This window comes from Silurus meridionalis, chromosome 18, assembly GCF_014805685.1.
Source record: "Silurus meridionalis isolate SWU-2019-XX chromosome 18, ASM1480568v1, whole genome shotgun sequence".
In the NCBI taxonomy this organism is placed as follows: Eukaryota; Metazoa; Chordata; class Actinopteri; order Siluriformes; family Siluridae; genus Silurus; species Silurus meridionalis.
In genome coordinates this window covers 25,089,118-25,108,566 of record NC_060901.1, presented here as the reverse complement: position 1 = coordinate 25,108,566, position 19,449 = coordinate 25,089,118, and the positions used below count along the sequence as shown (strand labels likewise).

The window sequence follows — 19,449 nt, the reverse complement described above, 5'->3', positions numbered from 1 at the left end:
AGTGTGTGTAGTTTATAGTGTATAATAGGTGTGTTAGTGTTGTGTGTGTGTAGGGTGTATAATAGGCCTGGTGGTGTAGTGTATAGTGGATGTGAAGTGTATATAGTGTGTATAATACTGTGTAAGTGTAGCGTGTGTGTGTGTGTGTGTGTGTGTTAGTGTGTGTGTGTGTGTGTGTAGGGTGTATAATAGGCCTGGTGGGGAAGTGTATAGTGAATGTAAAGTGTATATAGTGTATAATACTGTGTAAGTGTAGTGTATAGTGTGTGTAGTTTATAGTGTATAACAGGTGTGTTAGTGTTGTGTGTAGGGTGTATAATAGGGTTGGTAGTGTACTAATGTTTTAGTGTCATATATATTGTGTGTAATGTAAATAGTGTGTATAAGTTGTATGTTAGCCTAGTGTACTCTGTAAGTGTGTTACTGTAGTGTATACATAATCGGTCTGTTCGGGTAGTATGTGTAGTGTGTACATTGTGTATTGCTTGTTTGTGTGTTAAAGTAGTGTATAGTGTGTGTATTGTGTATAGTGTGTATTAGGTCTAAGTTAGGTCTATACTGTATATAGTGTGTGTATTGTGTATAGTGTGTATTAGGTCTAAGTTAGGTCTATACTGTGTATAGTGTGTGTATTGTGTATAGTGTGTATTAGGTCTAAGTTAGGTCTATACTGTATATAGTGTGTATTGTGTATAGTGTGTATTAGGTCTAAGTTAGGTCTATACTGTGTATAGTGTGTGTATTGTGTATAGTGTGTATTAGGTCTAAGTTAGGTCTATACTGTGTATAGTGTGTATTGTGTATAGTGTGTATTAGGTCTAAGTTAGGTCTATACTGTATATAGTGTGTGTCCAGTGTACATAGTAAATATAATACACATATGTAAGTGTTTTCGTGTCATGTATACTGTGTGTAGTGTATATAGTGTTAGATTGTGTCGAGTGTGTATTTTGTCTTTGAGTATTGTGTACATATACCGTGTTTATAAAACCGTTTCACACTGTAGGATCTCATTCGTCATAATATCAAACTGTACAACAGTCAAAAACCGAAACAAAAAAAAACCAAAAAACGTTTATGTCCAGACCCGCGTTCTCTCGCTAATGGTAGCTAGCGGCAAACAAAAGCCATCCGTTAAACATTAATAGCGAAAACGCCACACAAAAGCGCCGCAAGTCTCTCTTCTTGCTGATCGACATTTTCTCTGAGGTGGTTTGAAGTCGTTGCACTAATTGTGTCATTAGGTTCGGGGTCCTAGTGGTCTTTAGTTTGATGGTTATCGTAAGAGAGGTCACGCTGCAGAAACTGGTAGAAATTCGTTGGAGGAAAACAAAAAATGAATGCAACTGCCATTTCAAAAACTACAGATTTTAACTTAGGATTTTAGCGATCTTTCAGAAATTTTTTGAAATTCGTCTCAGTTGACCAAATCGTGGCCAAAATCGCACAGTGAGCACATGGCTTAAGGTGGTCTATATCACATTTCTAGTTAGTATAAAATTCTTAAAAAAAAAAAAAAAGAAGAAGAATAACAGCATGAATATGATTAGAAAGCAGCAATCTGAAGCGATGTAGCTGAGGTTGAGGAACTGTCCAGACACTTTCACAAAGAATTCACTTGACTTTTTTTACAATTTGAGTGTTGCAAGCATTTAATCTAACTTTAAGATATGCGTGTTTGTGTGTGTGTGTGTGTGTGTGTGTGTGTGTGTGTGTGTGTGTGTGTGTGTGTGCAAACTTACCATGGGGGGTTTCCGTTTGCGAGCAGGTCGCCCCACTCTGCGAGGTGGAGCGTCCACCACAGACTCTTCCTGCATAATCTCACACAGTTCCTGTTCCTGCTCTAAAATCTGCAAACACACACACACACACACACACACACACACACACACACAACATCGAGTCAAGTCAAGAAGCTTTTATGGTCATTTCAACTATATATAGCTGACGCAGTACACAGTGAAATGAAACAACTTTTCTCTAGAACCCTGGTGCTAAATAAGAAAACACAGCGACATCACACAACACAGCGACATCGCACAACATAGAGATACATAACAAAACACAGTGCAACACCAAGACAGTGTGGGATCAGATACACAAAACACAAATTAGCGCTGACCAGTAAACCTACTGTATAATATGTTATACAGTAATGTGTAAAAGAGGACTATAAACACGTGTGTACTTGTAAACACACACAATGTTGTGCACAAAACAGCAATAGCAGCAACCAACAGGTTCAAAACAGCATGTAAACAGTATAATATTATGAATATAATAATGGGTGGTGCTGAAGACGTGGGTGTGTATGAAATAAGTGTTGAGTGTGTGTTGAGTTGTTGTAACAGTTCAGTAACACACAGTGAGTGTGTCTTTCCTGATGGTACAAGAGTGAAGAGTGTGTGTGAGAGGTGTGTGCGGATGCAACATGTAACACAACTACCAGTAGAAGCTGAAAACAAACACACTAATTTGTCCATCTAAATCTGTTTCAGTGTGTGTGTGAGAGAGTGTGAGAGAGTGTGTGTGTGTGTGTGTGTGTGTGTTTGCGTTTCATATCTGCAAACACAACCCAGTAACCAGTGGCAGAACGGGGACAGTGGTTGCTACGGAAAAAAAACTGCTTAGCAACTGTGTCCCGGAGAGTGTGATGCTGCTCTGTGACTAAAGACTTTAGGATGATGATGTCATTTCCGTGACAACCCACTTAATAATGCCACCCAGCACACACAAAAACACACACAAAACACACACACACACACACACACACACACACACAAAGAGAGCATGACCGTCCATTTCATCATCGCCTGGATTAGAATTTATTGCCAGTTAAAGATTAACCAAAAATAAGAGTCAAAGACACACACACACACACACACACACACACACACACACACACACACACACACACACACAAATGTATGTTTTGGTTTGCAGTTATGTATTGAGTGTAGAAGGGAGGTTTCAGAGTAAATATTTGGAATGCTTAGGAAAAATTGTGTGTGTAAGTATGTGTGTGTGTGTGTGTGTGTGTGTGTGTGTGTGTGTGTGTGTGTGTGTGTACAGTATATGAAAGGGTATAGTGAATTTGTGTATAGTGGGTGTGGTAGTGTAGTGTATTAGTGTAGTGTATATTATGAGTATAGCAGTGTGTATGTTAGTGTAGTGTATATGATGTGTATAGTATAATATCATATACACTACACTAACACACTTATTATACTATACACATCATATACACTACACTAACACACTTATTATACTATACACATCATATACACTACACTAACACACTTATTATACTATACACATATACACTACACTAACACACTTATTATACTATACATCATATACACTACACTAACACACTTATTATACTATACACATCATATACACTACACTAACACACTTATTATACTATACACATCATATACACTACACTAACACACTTATTATACTATATACATCATATACACTACATAACACACTTATTATACTATACATCATATACACTAACACACTTATTACACTACACATCATATACACTAACACACTTATTATACTATACATCATATACACTACTAACACACTTATTATACACATCATATACTACACTAACACACTCATTATACTATACACATCATACACTACACTAACACTTATTATACTATACATCATATACACTACACTAACACACTTATTATACTATACACATCATATACACTACATAACACACTTATTATACTATACACATCATATACACTACACTAACACACTTATTACACTATACACATCATATACACTACACTAACACACTTATTACACTATACACATCATATACACTACACTAACACACTTATTACACTATACACATCATATACACTACACTAACACATTATTATACTATACACATCATATACACTACACTAACACACTTATTACACTATACATCATATACTACACTAACACACTTATTATACTATACACATCATATACACTACACTAACACACTTATTATACTATACACATCATATACACTACACTAACACACTTATTATACTATACACATCATATACACTACACTAACACACTTATTATACTATACACATCATATACACTACACTAACACACTTATTACACTATACACATCATATACACTACACTAACACACTTATTATACTATACACATCATATACACTACACTAACACACTTATTACACTATACACATCATATACACTACACTAACACACTTATTACACTATACACATCATATACACTACACTAACACACTTATTACACTATACACATCATATACACTACACTAACACACTTATTACACTATACACATCATATACACTACACTAACACACTTATTATACTATACACATCATATACACTACACTAACACACTTATTACACTATACACATCATATACACTACACTAACACACTTATTACACTATACACATCATATACACTACACTAACACACTTATTACACTATACACATCATATACACTACACTAACACACTTATTACACTATACACATCATATACACTACACTAACACACTTATTATACTATACACATCATATACACTACACTAACACACTTATTACACTATACATCATATACACTACACTAACACACTTATTACTATACACATCATATACACTACACTAACACACTTATTACACTATACACATCATATACACTACACTAACACACTTATTATACTATACACATCATATACACTACACTAACACACTTATTACACTATACACATCATATACACTACACTAACACACTTATTATACTATACACATCATATACACTACACTAACACACTTATACTATACACATCATATACACTACACTAACACACTTATTACACTATACACATCATATACTACACTAACACACTTATTACACTATACACATCATATACACTACACTAACACACTTATTATACTATACACATCATATACACTACACTAACACACTTATTACACTATACACATCATACACTACACTAACACACTTATTATACTATACACATCATATACACTACACTAACACACTTATTACTATACACATCATATACACTACACTAACACACTTATTATACTATACACATCATATACACTACACTAACACACTTATTATACTATACACATCATATACACTACACTAACACACTTATTATACTATACACATCATATACACTACACTAACACACTCATTATACTATACACATCATATACACTACACTAACACACTTATTATACTATACACAAGTGTGTTAGTGTAGTGTATATGATGTGTATAGTGTAATAAGTGTGTTAGTGTAGTGTATAGTATAATAAGTGTGTTAGTGTAGTGTATATGATGTGTATAGTGTAATAAGTGTGTTAGTGTAGTATGAGTAGACTGTCAGTTGGTGTGTGTTAGTAGTGTTTTTTATGTGTAGCATGTGTATAGAAGGTGAGTGTTAGAGGAGTGTGTGTAGTGTGTGTAGTGTAGTGTGTGTTGCTGATAGTTTTGTGTCTTGTTCGGTGACTCTCGTCTCTATTTCTGTCGCGTGTGGGTTATTTTTAGGCCGTTCCAGTTGCCAAGCAACCCGGCTGCATGGAGAAAAAAAGAGAAGGAAGTGCCAGGGTGGAATGGGCACTACACCGGCCTCCACACACACACACACACACACACACACACACAAACACACAGTGTATCACTTTTGGCAGCGCTCTATGTGCTCATCATCCTCTCGTCCCTCTGCACTCTCATTCTGCTTTGAGCTGGAAGCGCATTCTACCCACACACACACACACACACACACACACACACACACACACACACTGAAGTGAATGCTTGGCACTTTGAGTGCAGTAGCTCAGGTATAAATGCTAACCTTCTGTCCTCAGCGAAAAAAATAAAATAAAAAATGTATTTGTACAAGTTTGGGGTGAAAATTTTTCATTGACCAAAATTATTGAAGCTGAAAAAAAATCTTGACTCAAAAATATTTTTTTTATGTAATTTCAGTGTATTTTTAAACACCATGACTAAATTCTCCCAACACATTGATTTTCTTCCACGCAAAAAATAATAATAATCACTCGCTGTAAATACACTCCTTGGCTAAAAGTATTGGGACCCTCGCTCTTCACAGAAATAACGTGGTTCTTCCACAAAAGGTGAACATGAAGTTCGAGGCGCAAAATTGTATCGGATGCCTTGGGATGCAACGTGAACATTTTCCCTCCACTTAAAGCTATGCCTTTGGGATGAGTTTTTCATGGTACTCCAGGCCTCCTCACCTCATCTACATCAGCACCTCGCTCTATTAACACCCTTGTAATGAAAATCTCCACAAAATCTCCCCATGTCTCTCCTCTGCACATGTCCAAACCATCTCAATCACACCTCCCTCACCTTGGAAGGGATCGCACATTTCCAAACCAAGACTAAGATTTGACTCGAAACAGTAAGTGACTTCCCGACACTACATTTAAAAATTGCCAAATATTCGTTGTCACCTGAGCATAAGACTCCGGTTCCATGAGATTTTGTGGAGATTTTAAGGGGTAATTTGAGGAGACTGTTTGAGGAATTTGAGGAGACTTTTTGGACATTTTTTTGAGATTTTGGAAAGATTTTAACAAGATCTAAAAAAAAAAAAAAAAAAAAGGTCCACAAAATCACATCAAAATCTTGTGTGTGGATTGATGGGGTCGGTGTGGCCATGGTGCCTCACCGTACAGTAGTGTAGCGCACGCACAGCGAGTGTCCTGCGCCAAACACGACGCATCGCTCCGCTAAAGCAAACGTCTACGAAAAGACGAAACGAGGCCAAGTCTTGGAAGTGTGTGAGGGAAATCTGCTTTTCAAAAATCATTAGGTTTGATTTATGTAAGCAGACTTGGCACAGGGTGAAAGAAGATGCTGTGTGTGTGTGTGTGTGTGTGTGTGTGTGTGTGTGTGTGTGTGTGTGAAAACTATGCCAGAATGATTGTGCACCTCTTATGTACAAAAGTGTGTGTTTGTGTGAAAACAATGCAAGAATAAGTGTGAAATTCTTGTGTACAAATGTGGTTGTGTGTGTGTGTGTGTGCGCATGAAAGCAATGCCAGAATGAGTGTGCATTTCTTGTATACAAGTGTGTGTATGTATGTATGTGTGTGTGTGTGTGTGTGTGTGTGTGTTAGTGTTAAAACCATGCTAGAATGATTGTGCATTATTTGTGAGATATTTATATTTATGTGTGTGTGTGTGTGTGTGTGTGTGTGTGTGTGAGAGATTAGGTTATAATGAGTCTTATCTGTGCCAAATTAAACACTAGTTAACACCTGCCATAAATACTACAGCGCTCTGGGTAACCTTCCACGAGTTCAACGAGGCCACGGTGCTGTGCGTAACCGGAGTCGCGAACAACAGCGGCGATAGTGAAATCACACACACACACAGTTTTCAACACACTTCTACAGCCCACTCGCTGCAAATGGATTACACAAGCTGTGGTGTATGAAGGTCATCGGGGTATGTCCATGCACATCTATAGATAGACACACACACACACACACACACACACGCACACGCACACACACACCATTTTTGTGTATAAATGATTAAAGCTCCAATCATTGATTTACCTTTACCTGGATTAGCAGATCAGACATGGGTCATTGAGGTCAGAGGATCAGTGAGGTGACACATGTGGATGAGGAACTTTAGCTCCTCTATCCTAAGTGAGAAACAGTTACTCTTTAACTCCGTGTTACACTGAAACGACACTCTGACCTTAGGACCCTGACGACTTTTACACTGAGGATGAATAACGTGAGATTTTTCACTCTTCTGTACACTGCAACCAGAAATAACATACACCTTCTGGCCAATCAGATTCTATATATATATATCCAAGTTTCACCTCAAAACATTTGCGCCAAATCTCGAAACACGGCGAACGTTTCGGTTTGGTGTCCTGCTGATTTACGGGTTTAATAGACTTGAACGTGAAAGTGCTTTGAAAAATCTGGTTTCATTAATAAGAAACAGAGATTTGCATGAAGCATCCGTATTTGCCCACGTTGATTAGAGTATTAAAAACGTGACAATTGTTCATTTAAGCTACATTTGGAACAGATAAAAATGTGCGATTAAGTTGTGATTTATTTATGAGTTAACTCTAATCAAGAGATTCTTCGAGATTAAATATTTATATATATGTATGTACATATATATATATATATATATATATATATATATATATATATATATATATATATATATATATATATATATATGAGAACACCTTAAAGATGTTTGAGTTTATTGTGGATGGTTCCAATTAGGTAGTTTCCATCTATCCATCTATATCTACCTCATATACGTGATTCTGTTGTACTCACTGTATTGTACTTTATTGTACCCCCCTATATCTAAATTAATTCCATTCTATTTTATCCCACTCTATTCTTTTTTATCTTATCCATTGTTTGACACTGTTCTTTCATTCACCACTCTATTCTATTGCACTTGATTCTATGTATTTTTGACAAACGTTTACATCACAACAGTAAAAAAAACAAAAAAAAAAACACGTAGCTGTAGCTGATGGACTTGCATTTGAAACGATCACAATGATAGATAGATAGATAGATAGATAGATAGATAGATAGATAGATAGATAGATAGATAGATAGATAGATAGATAGATAGATAGATAGATAGATAGATAGATAATCCATCCATCATCTCTCCTTATTTGTTTTGGTCTACTGTAGTCTATTCTGGTTTATTCCCATTTCCTTTACTTTATATGTCTGTCTGTCTGTATCTTTGTCAGTCTGTCTGTCTGTCTGTGCTGCACTTAATTCTGCTCCATTTTACCACACTGATGCAGTCTAATTTTCTTCGTCTCCGAATTTCCTTTATTCAACCAGAATCTGTTCCGTTGCACATTGTTCCCGACTGTAGTTTATTCCTCTGTTCATTTCCTCCAGCTACAGAGGTTTGTTCTCATTCACTAAGAACGCTAAAATCTATAGAAACGTATAAAAAAAAATAAATGAATCTACAGCAGCCACTGAGCTCATTTACATCAGCGCTGGTTCTATTTCATTCGTTTATTCATCGAATGTTGTCCCTTTTAACATCAGAGTAAATAATAAATAAATAAATGATGAACTCAGATAATTAAATAAAATTCATATTAAAACTAGGAACTAAAAGAGGACATGTTAAAGTGGTGTAAATATTGAACTAATTCAATAATGAAAGAAAAAAAAACGAATCGCTCGTAAACGACAAGAAAACGAAAACGGCAAAAAATGAGTAGAAATAAATAAGTATAGATAAATTTATATATATACATTTTTTAAGTGTCTTTTTCCAACCTGAGCTTGAGGGAAACCGTGTCCACGGGAGTTCAGAACTGGATGCTGTCCTGTGTCTTCCACTGTCTCTCTGTCTGTCTGAGGGGTTTTTGAGGATGAGGTTGTAAAAGGTCAGAGCTTGGTTTCTTCTTACCTGCACAGGTGTGTGTGTGTGTGTGTGTGTGTGTGTGTGTGTGTGTGTGTGTGTGTGTGTGTGTGTGTGAAGAGCCTGCTTTATATCCTAAGTGAGTGATTGCTAAATTGGTAAGTACCTGATATTTGGTCTGGTAAATTATGGGTTTTTAGAGTTCATCAGGAAATTGATGCTACGCCCAATGTGTGTGTGTGTGTGTGTAAAATTGCCTCAAGTCACCTCCAAAAGCACTCCAGTGGCCATAAACAGGAAATTGAAGCGGGTCCCAGAGCGCCCCGCAGGAGGATTGTGGGTAAAGGTGAACGGTTAACACAGCCCCATTCATAGCGTTGATTATTACTGAGTAAAACGAATGAGCTAGGTGTGTTCAAGCGAGCCGGAGATAACACACTCACACACTCTGCGTTCACACCCACACACACACACATTTCCAAATTCCGCTTTAGGTTGACGTGGTTAATGTGTAGTTCTCATGGACGGCTCAATGTGAATCCGGTTTAAAGTTCAGCCCAGTGTTAAACGACGCCCTTCCTTTAAAATTCAAATCGAACAAACTATTACAGTTTCCCACGGAATTCTGGATTCTGATTGGTCGAGAGGGGTGCAATGATACGCTCGCTCGAATCGAATTAACGCATCGCTGCCTGGTTTGGGAATAGTGAGGACAGTGAAGAAGATCATAAAGTTCTCATGGACATTTACACAACCCACTGCAGCCCCCCACTCTAATTGTATACTGTATAACTGGTTCTTTCCACAAGCTATTCGACTGCTCAAGACAAAGTGTACTGTACCGACACACACACACACACACACACACACACACACACACACACACACACACACACACACACAAACACACGCACAGACACACATATACACACAATTAAATGAACACCGTCAATAAAACCTTTCGCACATAAAATCCTCCTTGAACAGTATTGGCTAACAAGAATGCCACACGCCTGGTATTTTGACGAGTGGGCGGGGCCAGTGACAGATCAGTGTGACATAACAACATGGCGATTCCCCTAACCGTGCCGAACGGTTTGAGGCGTCACACGTCCGGTTCAGCACGAGTTTAACAATGCCGTGAGTATATAGGGCTGCACGGTGGGCGGAGCCTATGACGTCAACTGCATTGAACTGCTGCAGATCCTCCATGTACACTAATAATATGGACAATGTATTTGCACCAGCAAACACTTGCTGCCCTGCTGCACGGTCACTGTGTCTACTGTCCAATTGTTGTTTTGTCTTGCAGTACATATGTTGTTTCATGGAGTACATGGACCCTGAAGGAACACTGTTTCATTTCACCGTGTACTGTACTGCTAAACCTTTTTCATCACGGCCCAGGTCGGTTTTGAAAATATTTTCGCGGACCTGCTGATGGTGTGTGCGTAAGTTTGTCTAGAAGCTTTAAAACGTGTCGTATCTGTAGACATCGTCTTCAGACGTTTCCACGTTCTTGTGATGCGTCATGACCCGGTGGTTGGGGTCATGACTGTTCTGGCTTTTGCGCACAGGAGCATTGTCATGCTGGACCAGGTTTGAGTCTCCCAAGTTCAATTAAAGGAAGAATTTCATGTTAACATCCAAATGTGTGCCTCTAAATTGAGGGACATTTAAGAGATGAAGCACATCTGGCTGGAAATGTCAAGTGTCCCAATACCTGTTTGGCAAAATAGTGAATGTGGGTCTCAAAAAAATCTAAGTCCACATAAGTCTAATGATCTGCATGACTGAATTTAGAGGGGGAAAGGGTTAATGTTCTACACAGTGTGTGTGTGTGTGTGTGTGTGTGTGTGTGTGTGTGTGTGTGTGTGTTTTGTGCAGCGTAAACTGAAATGTGTTCACCGTTCAGCGAAAAAAAGCCTCGTATCAATAATTCACACTTCCTATACCAGTGAAGTCTTTTGAGGACACACAAAGCACATCGTTCCTCATTCGCCCTCAACCTACTGCAACTCAGCAGCTCAGTTCAGCATCTAGCACTGTGGGGTGTGTGTGTGTGTGTGTGTGTGTGAGTATGTAAATCTTTGCTCAGACACACACACACACACACTGTGTGTGTGTGTGTGTGTGTGTGTGTGTGTGTGTGTGTGTGTGCTCACACACACACACACACACACACACACACACACACACACACACACACACACACACACACACACACACAGACTGATATACAATTACACTTATACACACTCGTGGAGTCGAACATGCCCTTTACAAACACATACACACCGTGCACACACACTCATACACACAAGCTCGTGCACACGCATTTATACACCACAAACACTCCTTCACTTACACTCTCAGACACACACACACACACACACACACACTCAGGCACACACACACTCACAAACACGCTCATGCACAAACTCCACAAACGCTCACTCACTTACACTCTCTCAGACACACACACAAACGGTTGTGCACACAAACTCACTCATACACACACACGATCAAACTCATACACACACTTGTAGACACACAAACATTCACATTCATACTCAATCATGCACACATACACACAATCATATCCCTCATTCACACACTTACACACATACATACCCACTAATACACACACACACACACACACACACACACACACACACACAGACTGATATACAATTACACTTATACACACTCGTGGAGTCGAACATGCCCTTTACAAACACATACACACCGTGCACACACTCATACACACAAGCTCGTGCACACGCATTTATACACCACAAACACTCCTTCACTTACACTCTCTCAGACACACACACACACACACACACTCAGGCACACACACACTCACAAACACGCTCATGCACAAACTCCACAAACGCTCACTCACTTACACTCTCTCAGACACACACACAAACGGTTGTGCACACAAACTCACTCACACACACACGATCAAACTCATACACACACTTGTAGACACACAAACATTCACATTCATACTCAATCATGCACACATACACACAATCATATCCCCTCATTCACACACTTACACACATACATACCCACTAATACACACACACACACACACACACACACACACTCATATATGTTCATACCCACTTACACTAATACAATCTCAAACATACACACACACACTCATACCCACTAACTCAAACTCATGCACACACTCACATACACACACTGACCGTTTTCTTGGGCGCTGCGTCGCAGTCTGTGTGTGAGGGTGTGGGTTCGGGGGTGAGAGGGACGGAATTGGACGGCATCATCAGAACCGAACCCGACTATCAGCAACGCATTTAGAGATGAGCGCGGATGAGAAAGAAAGCTGCTGTGGGATCGATGGTGCTGATCCACCTTCCGCACGTCCTTCAGGTCCTCCTTCTCCCTACGCGAGACCAAAACGATAAAACACGTAAAGAATTCGGCAAACTCGGCAAAATCCTAAACTTTAGGTCAAAACTGAGAATCGAGGACCAAGAAGTTTCTTCGAAAATGGACAAAAAAAAACCTGTGAAGTTGTGTTGGCTTCGTAGTATCCTGTCGAATGATTGTTGTTGCATCTGGAGCATGTAGCTAGTACTTAGCTAGCTTTGCTAAACTAATCCTGCACCCACGCTAATACGAACCAAACACATGTAACTGTAAACTAACGTTTTTCAACTATTTTAACAACAGACGTTGTTTGGAAATATATACACACTGTACGGACAAAAACTTTTTGGGACACCAACTGGATCTTTCTGCTATCTGTAGGACATCCTTGTGTCTGAGCACGAAACTCGCAACACAATACAAAGTTGAGCTTAATATAAGAGCAAATGCGGACTGATGTTTAAATAGGGGGTGCTCAAGGGTCCATGAACCTTTGTGGATAAAGATCGAAAGGTTGGGGGTTTCAGCCTGGGTATCACCAAGCTTGGGATCTTGAGCAAGGAGCTTAAACCTTTGTGCCTGAGGGGCCTTATAGGTTTACTATACCCTGTACCATAAACCCTAAGTCTGCTGTTCAAGTCCCAGCACCGCCAATCTGCTAGTATTGGGGCCCTTGATCAAGACGCTTACACCTCTCTACCTCAGGGGCACGGTATCATGGCGGACACTGCACTCTTCCCAACTTCCTAACAAGATAGGATATGCGTTAAAAAAAATGTCACTGTTTCTTTGCTCTATCATGGAGTTAAAATGAGTCGCTTAAAATGAACAAACCGGGCGCTAGTCTCTCATCGGAGTTCAATATGTTCTCCTCAAGCAGCTGTGAAGCGAAGACAAAAAAAAAAAAAAAAATACATGGGGTTTTCCACTGAGGGTTTTCATCTGCGATCGTCAATCAAACCTGCTTTATGTGCAAGCAGACAAAACAGGAGTGCGTTTCGAAGTCCTTGTGTGGTCGGCCCATGGCAGCTCGCTCAGCACTTCTCTCCAGTGTGTGAAGCTAAAGCGAGCGGGTGCTGGCACAGGCGGAAGGGAGTCGCTGTGGAAATGCCTCCCGCGAGGGACTCGCCTGTGTAACATGGCGCTCACTGAAATGTTGCCAGTTTCCATCCTGAGCTCCACTGCTTTCTTTTACTAGCATGGATCCTGGACGCTAGCGCTGGTGTCGCTCGGACTGTTAGCGCAACTAACGTGAAGTGCTACACAATTCGATTTGCCGCCTTTCTTTCCTAGAATTCCATTAGTCCATTAAGTCCATTAATTCCATTAATTTCAAGAGACTATGTGGTGGCCAATGTATATCTCATGCTCCCTGAACCACTTTTTCACAATTTCAGCCTGACGGATTCTGGCATTCTCATCTTAAAATATGGGAGAAAAAGTGACGAAGAAATCCATTGATGATAAAACCTGGTCAATCGGTATATCCAGCTAGTCAGCTGACCCCATTTGTTAGACACAAAATTGCCAAACCTTGACCAACTGAAGCAACCCCACATCATAACACTGCCCCAACAGGCTGTACGTTAAAGGTGCATGACGCAAATCACGTTCCAAGATAAATCCAGACTCATTAGACTGCATGAGCTTTTTCCATTGAAAAAGGATCTTCACGCTTCCTAACAAAGGGAAACCTGATTAGCTTTAATAATAAGTGGGTTTCTCAAGACACAAAACACCCCAGTTTAGCGCTAATCCCTTGAGGTCTCTTCCACTAGCCTGGAAGCATAATAGAAGAGACCTCAAGGGATTAGCGCTAAACTGGTGTGTCAATATTTTGACCCTTACGAAACACCGGAAATGACAACAGCATTGCTACTAATCCTCAAGCTACATGCTTAGCCTTTTAATCCCTAAGGCTAAAAATATAGCCAGCAAACCTTTCATACAGACGGCACAAAGACGCAAGGACGGGGGATATACTCAAACCCAAAAAAAAAAAAAAAAAAAACACTCTGCGTAGCTAATATTACATTTAGCATTGTTAATCGAACTTCCACAGGTTCTAGCACACATCATCATCTTGTGAACTGTGTTAAAAAATGACACCTGCTGAAGTAAATTTTTCACGAAAAATCACAACAAATATGCAGAGGGTTCACAGAACATGGTAACACTTCATGCTAGCACAGAATTTAGATTAGCTAGCAAGTTTATTTGTAGAATCAGGACACTTTTGTATAAAATTTTTTTTCGTGAGCCTGTTTTCTATAGTCTTGTTTACGCTAGTTAATAAATGAGCCCTTAGACTTTGCTAGCCGCATTTTTTTCAAGTGAAATGTATATCAACATTACAAATAATACATAGGAATGTCTATGAATATTTTCCTCAGATTTTTACATTTTACATGCATAAATTTACAGGATTAGCATTCGCTAAACTGAAAGTGGCTTTTGGTACGAGTGTGGAAACACCAGCGCTAGCTAGCCTTGATCTAGAGCCGAACAGTCAAAAAAATCACCATTTCCCTCAGATTTGTAACCCTTGTACTTTTGCCCTACATTTGCACTTCTTGTCACTTTTCATACTTTTTCTTTTCCTTGTATTATTTATATTCACATTTATTATTATCATTATTAGGTTATATTTTAGTCTGCATTAGATGCTTTGTCAATATTGTGAACCAAATCACACCAATAAAGAAAACTCCACGTGACAAAAAAACGACACTCGAGCAAAAATCTTGACTTTTAACATCAAGAACACAGTTACAATCATATGTAGGGATAAAACCCATTTAGAATAATAAAATCATACAACAACAATTAAACCATCTCACAACAACAATAAACACCCAACAACAAGAACAATATAAACCTAATATCAAACATCCGAAAACAACAATAATAAACATCTAGCAACAACTACCTAACAACGATAATAAACATCATACAACTACAACAATAAATACCTAACATCATCAAACACCTAAGACCAAAACAATAAACACCTATCAACAACAATAAGAAACAGCTAACAACAACAATAACAAGAAACTCCTAACAATGACAATAAACACCTAACAACAGCAACAATCAACAACTAACAACAATAACAACAAGAAACTCCTAACAATGACAATAAACACCTAACAACATCAAACACCCAACAATATTAAACACTTAAAAAAACAATAATAAACACTTACTAACAACAAACTCCCAACAATATTATACACCTAAAAACAACTATGATAAACTAAAACCTTCAAGGCATCTCCTGAGGCTGCTGAGGGAACCAGTGCTGTGATATCTCACAAGCGATATTACAGGACGATGAGTCGAAGCGTACGTCTGAGTTCTTAAAACGTTATTCAGAGAGCTTGATGGGTTTTTTTTTGTCTCTCGAAAAACATCAAAGACTTTCAGAACTTTTCACAATCACAGTCGTCTTCGTTATGGCGCCACGGCTCTAAAAGGATCAATATTACAGAGAAGCGCATTCAATCTCATACAGGGAGAACGAATGTCATTACTAAAGCAAGAAACCCAACGAACATCGTTCAACACGTCTCCTTTCACTGGAGCCACAGCCGCATCGATATTCACCTCAAATCGGTTCAGTCCGTCTCATAAACGTCTCACTTGTCTTTGCGATCTTTTGATCTGCGACCAAATCCATTTCTTCTCCTCTCTCAGCCGTTGTGGGATGAAAATGACAAACTATTAAATCCACACAAATATATTAGGGCTTGTGCAGTTTGCTACGGATGCGGTTCACGAGCTCTGACTAGTGCGCTCTCTGACTGTCCAATCAAATGCTGTAAAAACGCTGACGTGTTTAGACAAATTTTAGAGGGCCTTACAGTAAGCGAGTCGATGGATTGTCCGCTGACTCTGAAGACCTCACGCCAGTTTCCTTTAACAACACGTTGTATGTTGGCTGAAATCCAAAGGTGTGAAATAACTAAGTACAAACACTTCGTTACTGTACTTAAGTAGATTTTTCTGTACTTCGCTATTTATTTGTCGTACATTTTTTTAACTTTTACTCATTACAATTTTTACACAAATATCTGCACTTTCCACTTCTTACATTTTCAAATCAGACTCGTTACTTTGGTTTAAACCTATTTGGTCACATGATCGATATTTTTTCTTCTCATTGCGCGGTTTTCAGCCCATCAACCGATTTCCTGTCGTTGCGCAGCTTTTTCAATCCGCTGGTGTATCATATTCTGGCTCTCACACACCACAGACGTAGACTAGTTTACGAAGCCAACAACCAGAAATCCAGAAGGCAGTAAGAAGTCTGGGGTTAACGTGGATGAGACAGAGGGAGTCGGTGATGTAAACATGACTGAGAACAGAGACATCACCTGATCATCATCATCATCTTTTCTCTGCTTGTGTTCTATATGGTTGATGTTCAGCCTGAAAACATTCATGAGGTAACAACGTTTTGTATTAATATATTAATTAAAACTATCTAAATGCAAATTCATTTTAACGGCACTGACACATCCGTCAATGAACCCTCTGGTATTTGCCTCACACACACATAATAAATGTGTATAGAAAGTTGGAAAATCAACTTGAAAATCAACCTGTATAAAAGTTATGAGGTACAGTTTCTCCGGTATCACCTCATTAACCGTCCGTGTGGAAACATAGCAAAGGTTCCGCTTGGTGTCCTGATGATTTACGTCATTTCAAACGCAATAATAACTTTAAAACCTATACGAATATTTTGTATTAATAATGAGTTTGGTTTCACGAATAATAAACATGTATTTTGCGTAAAGTATTAATATTTGCCTATGTTGATTAGAGTATTAAAAATTTCTAAAGTATTAATTTAAGGTACATATTGAACAGGCTAATTTTTACTCAAGTACATGTCAGAGCCCAAATGTTTTTACTTTAACTTGAATTAAAAAAAAGTACAGTCACTACTTTAAGTTTTACCAGAGTCTTTTAAAACATGAGTATCTGCACTTCTACTTAAGTGAAGGACATGTGTACTTTTGCCACCTCTGGTGAAATCTGATTGGACAGAAACTCCAACCTGAATTACACTAGGTGGCGTATCTACATGCAGCAGGGAATCCGAGAGCAGTGGCAACTCTACACTGATAGTAGTCCAGATTTAAAACTTCAGTCATTTTCATGTTTTTTTTTTTTTTTTTTTAGTCAGAGAATTTTTGAACAAGCAGGACAGATATAAAAGCTTTACCTCGTTATATGAAGCGAAAATAAAGCTGAATGAAATGCAAGGAGATTGTGAGATTGTATAAATGAAATGAACTCGTATGACCCCTAGTCTGGAGGTTTATATTCAACAGAGATGGATGTGTTTAAGCTGTGCTTCAAACAATAAATCCCACAATAATTAATACCTAAACACAACAAGAAACACCTAACAACACTTAACAACAACACAAACAGCTAACTGCAATAAACACCTACCCCAGCAAGAATCCCCTAATGACAATAATCAAACTCCTTACAACAATAAACATGTAACGCCAACAAAACCCACCTGACAGAAATATACAACTAAAAACAATAAACACCCAACAACAACAAGACCTTTACAACAATAAACACCTTGAAGGAAACAATAAACAGCTAATAAGAATAATAAAACCCTGACAATAACAAACACCTACAACCACAAAAACTCCACAGCAATAAACACCCAACAACAACAATAAACTATAAATGACAACAAACACCTAACAATTAACAAATAACAACAATAGACACTTAACAACATCAAACAACTAAGAACAATAAACACCTAACAACAACACTCTAACAGCAATAAACACCTAACAACAATAAACTATAAATGACAACAAACACCTAACAATTAACAGCTAACAACAACAATAGGCACTTAACAACATTGAACACCTAACAACAAAACCCTAAAATCAATAAACACCTAATAATAATAATAAAACCCTGACAATAATAAACACCTAAAACCACAATAGCTCAACAGCAATAAACAACTAAAACCACAAGACACTTAACATCAAACAACTAACAACAATAAACACCTAACAACAACAACAAACCCCTAACAACAATAAACACCTAATAAGAATAATGAAACCCTGAAAATAATAAACACCTAAAACAACAATAAACTCCAAAAAAAAAAACTCACAACTATAATAAACAGCTAACAACTATAAACTTCTAACCACAACAGTAAACACCTAACAATAAGTTAACACCTCACGACACCTAACGACAAGGTTAATAAACACCATATAAAATGATAAAAACACTGACGTTACACCTCTGATAACATTTAGATCCCACAATCGCGTCATTAAAACTCAATCGACACACAACCTTACAACAGTCGCACATGGGCTTCTGAATCAGGGTGGTGTTCCCACGCCGGTGTTACAGTCGTAACAGCGCCACATGCGGTGATTCATTACGCCGATTCACCTATGAGGCTTCTTTATTGTTCAATGGAACAGACCAAAGACGGCAGATACTCGTGTTTTAAAAGACTCTGGTGAAAGTAAAA

At 38.3% G+C, this 19,449-nt stretch overlaps 1 protein-coding gene across 9 annotated transcripts in view; it reads right to left on the bottom strand.

Annotated features, from left to right (window-relative positions):
* The window catches only part of LOC124401363 (DNA (cytosine-5)-methyltransferase 3A-like), a 61,179-nt gene that overhangs the window by 38,160 nt on the left and 3,570 nt on the right, over positions 1–19,449 (bottom strand). For 5 of the 9 annotated variants that reach the window (XM_046873620.1, XM_046873623.1, XM_046873621.1 and 2 more), the window contains exon 2: positions 1,743–1,850. In XM_046873620.1, coding sequence (XP_046729576.1) covers positions 1,743–1,850 — 108 coding nt within the window. Of the gene's footprint in view, positions 1–1,742; positions 1,851–12,709; positions 12,910–19,449 lie in introns of all 9 variants that reach the window. The other 4 variants (XM_046873626.1, XM_046873625.1, XM_046873627.1 and 1 more) reach the window with 1 other exon arrangement.